At 33.4% G+C, this 4,594-nt stretch overlaps 1 protein-coding gene across 1 annotated transcript; it reads left to right on the top strand.

Annotated features, from left to right (window-relative positions):
- Positions 1 to 1,815: 1,815 nt before the first annotated feature.
- On the top strand, positions 1,816 to 3,217 carry LOC110877036 (protein ANTAGONIST OF LIKE HETEROCHROMATIN PROTEIN 1-like). The gene has a single exon (XM_022125195.2). It carries the CDS (start codon positions 1,885 to 1,887, stop codon positions 3,097 to 3,099), a length of 1,215 nt encoding a protein of 404 aa, XP_021980887.1. The 5' UTR covers positions 1,816 to 1,884; the 3' UTR covers positions 3,100 to 3,217.
- The last annotated feature ends 1,377 nt before the right edge of the window (positions 3,218 to 4,594 follow it).

Here is a 4,594-nt window from a genome sequence, read left to right as displayed (position 1 = left end):
CATAGATTGCAAAAGATAAAAAGTTTTGAGTTAAAAGTAAAAAAACAAATAGTTTTGGGTTAAAAGTAATTTATGTAATACTTTTGGGTGAGAAGTAAAAAAAATCATTTTTTATGGAAAACCCCCAAAGCCAACGTTACGACAACCATATGCATATCCATTTTTTCTTTGGAAAACCCCCAAAGCACACCTCGCGTTGCAGCGGGGCATAAAACGGTGCCAAATAGTACTAATGTCACACAACCATCATCGACCACCAACACTGACTCGACCTAGGATATGCGTGTTGCGACGAACCTGTCAAACATGGAAAAATAGAGGCAAAAATGTTGAACCACACATGCACGTTGCGTCGTATTAACTCGAAAAATTTAGAAATATACGTAAAACGAAAATTTGCGGAAGATGAAAAATATAAGTGACAAAAGTTGTGAAGTTAAATTGTAAATAATGAAAAGTTTTGGGTTAAAGTTAAAAAACAAATTATATAGGGTTAAAATTGAAAAAAGGTAAAAATCTTTGGGTTAAAAGTAAAAAAATAAGTTTTTTTTTTGGAAAATGTGCAAAGCACAATGTGCAACTTGTTATGCACATTGCTAATTTATAATATATAATATATAATTTAAAAATGTCTTTGATAGTTATAGAATATAACTAACTATATACTATTGTAGTTATTATGTATAGATATATAATGAATGATTAGTTTCTGATTAAATGCAAGAATATATATTGACGCTTCAATTTGTTCTACATTGAATGAATATAATAAAAATAGAAGTATGGACACTAGAATAAATATTGACTAGTGAGAGTATTTAGTTGACGAAGGTTCTCTGGGATACAATTCAACATTTTGTCCCAACTTTCAACAAACTCCCCCTTTCTAAGTTACTCTCAAAATTCAAACCCTTAACTATGATCATGTAGCTATACTAAACCCCTTTTCTTAACTACCCACAAACCCCAAGTGCCATTAAACTTGGTTTATTTTTTTTAATGAAACAGCAGTAACATCATTTTCGTCAATGATGCTTGACTTTAAACAAACAAATATAGAAAGACAATTTTTTTCCAACGTTTCACGTTAGAAGACTCAAATTCTTAATTGTCAATTTGTGGATGATTGGCCCATCTAATTACAATTATACAAAATAATGATAATATATGACATAATTGGTATGATCATAAAGTTTTATGATATGTAACTGAAATAAATATAAAACTTCAATTATATTCAAAATAACAAACATATATACTTTTAAAGCATACCAAATTGGTTTCGAATTTAAGTTCTAAATCAGTTGCTACATTTCTATTATATTTACGATTAACTAGGCATCTTATATTTTTCATCAATAAGCTCGTAATAGACAATCATGTTAAACGTTACAATTCTAGGTAACCTTTTTATTCTCGTTATGACTTTTAGAAAAATCAACATAATATTCTTTGACTGTCGCAAGCGAGGGCGAATATAGCTAATAAATAGGGGTAGCCCCCGCTACCTCTTGACGCGCTAGCAGTAATGTAAATTTTGGAAAAGACTGACGTTTTTCGATGTTTTTTCGATGTCCTTACCCTTTTTTAAACGCTTACGGACGTGGCTCATTGCGTGGAGCTAGTATTCACGCGTTACCAACCACCTAACATTTTGCAATTTGGGACCAAAAGGTGAGATACCATATTTGAAAGGGTTAGAATGAAAATTATTATGCATAACCGCGTTCACACGCTTCTTTACGCCTAACTTCCTACGTATATATATGTAAAGATTCACGTCTTTCTAAATGAATTCATATTTCTATTCCAAGAATCACTGTTTCACATCGAAATCTTTCATCTTTTTCATTATACATACATATATATATACACACACACACAATGGAATTCAATTCATCTTCATTACTGAATCAGGAAGAGAACTCTTATTTATATAGTCTCTTCGAAGGTCTCGACACTGCCGGTGAAAGTTCTGTCAATAAGAGGCGAAAGCCTGACGAAGAAAATCGTGGCGGAGAAGCAGTGGTGGAGGATGGTGGAGGACAGCGGCGGCGGTTATGGGTGAAAGAAAGATCAAAGGGGTGGTGGGAGTATCACGATAGCGACGAATGCCCGGATGATGAGTTTCGAAAAGCGTTTAGAATGAGTAAAACAACATTTAATATGATTTGTGACGAGTTAGAATCGGTGGTCACAAAAAAGAATACGGTTCTTCGAATGGCAATCCCTGTTCGTCAGAGGGTCGCAGTCTGTATCTATCGCTTAGCTACAGGCGACCCTCTGAAAACAGTGTCAACCCTATTCGGGCTTGGGACATCTACATGTCACAAAGTAGTACTTGAAGTTTGTGCCGCAATAGGAGCCATCCTAATGCCTAAATACATCCAATGGCCTGATCAAGAAAGGCTACAAGAAATCAAAACCACATTCGGGTCCATATCAGGCATCCCGAATGTCAACGGGGCAATCTACACAACCCATATATCAATAATCGCGCCAAGAACCAACCAAGAAACTTATTATAACAGAAAACACACCGAGAGAAACCAAAAGCCATCATACTCCACAACGGTTCAGGGTCTTGTTGACCCGAGAGGCATGTTTACAGATATTTGCATAGGGTATCCAGGGTCGTTCTCCAACGAACAAATCTTGGAAAATTCGGCGTTATCTCAAAGATCCAAATTGGGTATGTTGGAGAACACATGGGTGGTTGGGAATTCGGGTTACCCGTTAAAAGATTGGATGTTGGTACCCTACACACACCAAAATCTCACATGGAGTCAACATACATTCAATCAAAGACTTGGTGAGATAGAAATGATAGCTAAAGAAGCATTCATGAGACTAAAAGGGAGATGGGGTTGTTTACAAAAGAGGATAGAGGTGAAGTTGCAAGAGTTGCCCATGGTGTTAGGGGCTTGTTGTGTGTTGCATAACATATGTGAGATGAATAATGAGGAAATGGATGTTGATTTGAGGTTTGATTTGTATGATGATGAGATGGAAATGGATAGTAGTGGTATATCGGTACATGCACTTCAAGCTAGAGATATTATTTCTTATAGTCTCTTGCATTGTAACAATGAGAAGTAGTGATGAATGATGTCTTTGAACTTAAAAACTTTGTAAGTTTTAGGGTTGAAATTTTAAACTATAAAAATCAAATTTGCAATATTTAATGAACATTTTCATTTTCATTACTAATAAAAGGTGTCGGTGGTCATTGTTCAAGGAATAGTCATTTGTTTTTTTAAAGTTTTATATTTTCACTTACTATATAGAATATAGAATGTACGGATTTAACTTATTTAGTTTTTTTATTAATGTGATTTTCATGTAATAACTTTAGTTCATCAACTTTTAAAAGAGCAGACGATTTTTTCTTGACATTCCGAGATTAATTAAGTAGAAAATGGGGTAACATTCAAAATCAAGTAATACTTTTTGTATGACGAGTTTTAATTTAATATTGAAACGATAAATATTATGTATAAATAACTATTTAATATTGGTAATATATTGGAATGATAATTATTTTAGTTTTGTAAATCAAATAATTTAACTAGAATAATCTATCATGTATATTTTACATTTTGTTTCATTTCATTATTACCCAAAATTCAGTTAAGACTTGAAAACTATATAATAGAAAACTAGGGTTAAAGACCCGCCCGCGTTGCGGCGCGGGTACATCGTAAACATTGAATGGATTAGTCCAAACGTTATATGACGTATTAACCATATGAAAACACACATTTCGACGTATCTAGTTGAACTCATGTAACCTGTATAAGCATTGTCATTGGATCAAACGTAAAGTAAATGAAATTCATATCGAACAATAACTTGAATTTATACGAAAACGTACATAAAAATATGCACGTAGAAATGGTTTCTTTAAACGAAAACGTACATAAAAATATGCACGTAAAAATGGTTTCTTTAAACGAAAACGTATTATATTTGACCTGACTCGTCTATAAAAAAAGTTTACGTCGGAATGTAGAAGAAATCATATTTATACATACCCGTACATAAAATATGCACGTAAAAAATAGTTTTTAAGTAAAGAAAGTATAGGGGTAAACCGAAACAAAATATTAGTAAAAAATTTAATAGGTTAAAACTGTTCGTAAAACCGTGCCAAGTAGCACCAATGCAACAACGACATCGACTCTCAACATCGTAAAAATAAAATAGATAAAATGGTAAAAATTACACTGAACGAAAAGGCGACTAAAATCGTTGAACCACACACACCCGTTACAGTGTGTTAATGCGAAGAAATTAACCAGAAACGTAAAACGTAGAAAATAATAACTTAGTCGATGTAGGACCCGCCCATTGCGGCGAAGTTTTCAAAAGGGAAAAAATGAACGCGTTGCGACGGGTCTGTCAAATATGGGAAAATAGAGCAAAAACGTTGAAACTCATATGCACGCCACGACATGTTAACTCGCAAAATTTAGAACGAAATGTAAAACAAAAAACTTGCGAAAGATAAAAGGTATGGGGGACCAAAGTTGTAAATAATAAAGTGTTGTGTTAAATTACAAAAGATGAAAAAGTTTGAGTTAAAAGTAAAAAA

The sequence above is a fragment of the Helianthus annuus genome, chromosome 9 (genome assembly GCF_002127325.2).
Source record: "Helianthus annuus cultivar XRQ/B chromosome 9, HanXRQr2.0-SUNRISE, whole genome shotgun sequence".
Classification (NCBI taxonomy): domain Eukaryota; kingdom Viridiplantae; phylum Streptophyta; class Magnoliopsida; order Asterales; family Asteraceae; genus Helianthus; species Helianthus annuus.
This window is presented reverse-complemented; position numbering and strand designations above follow the sequence as displayed.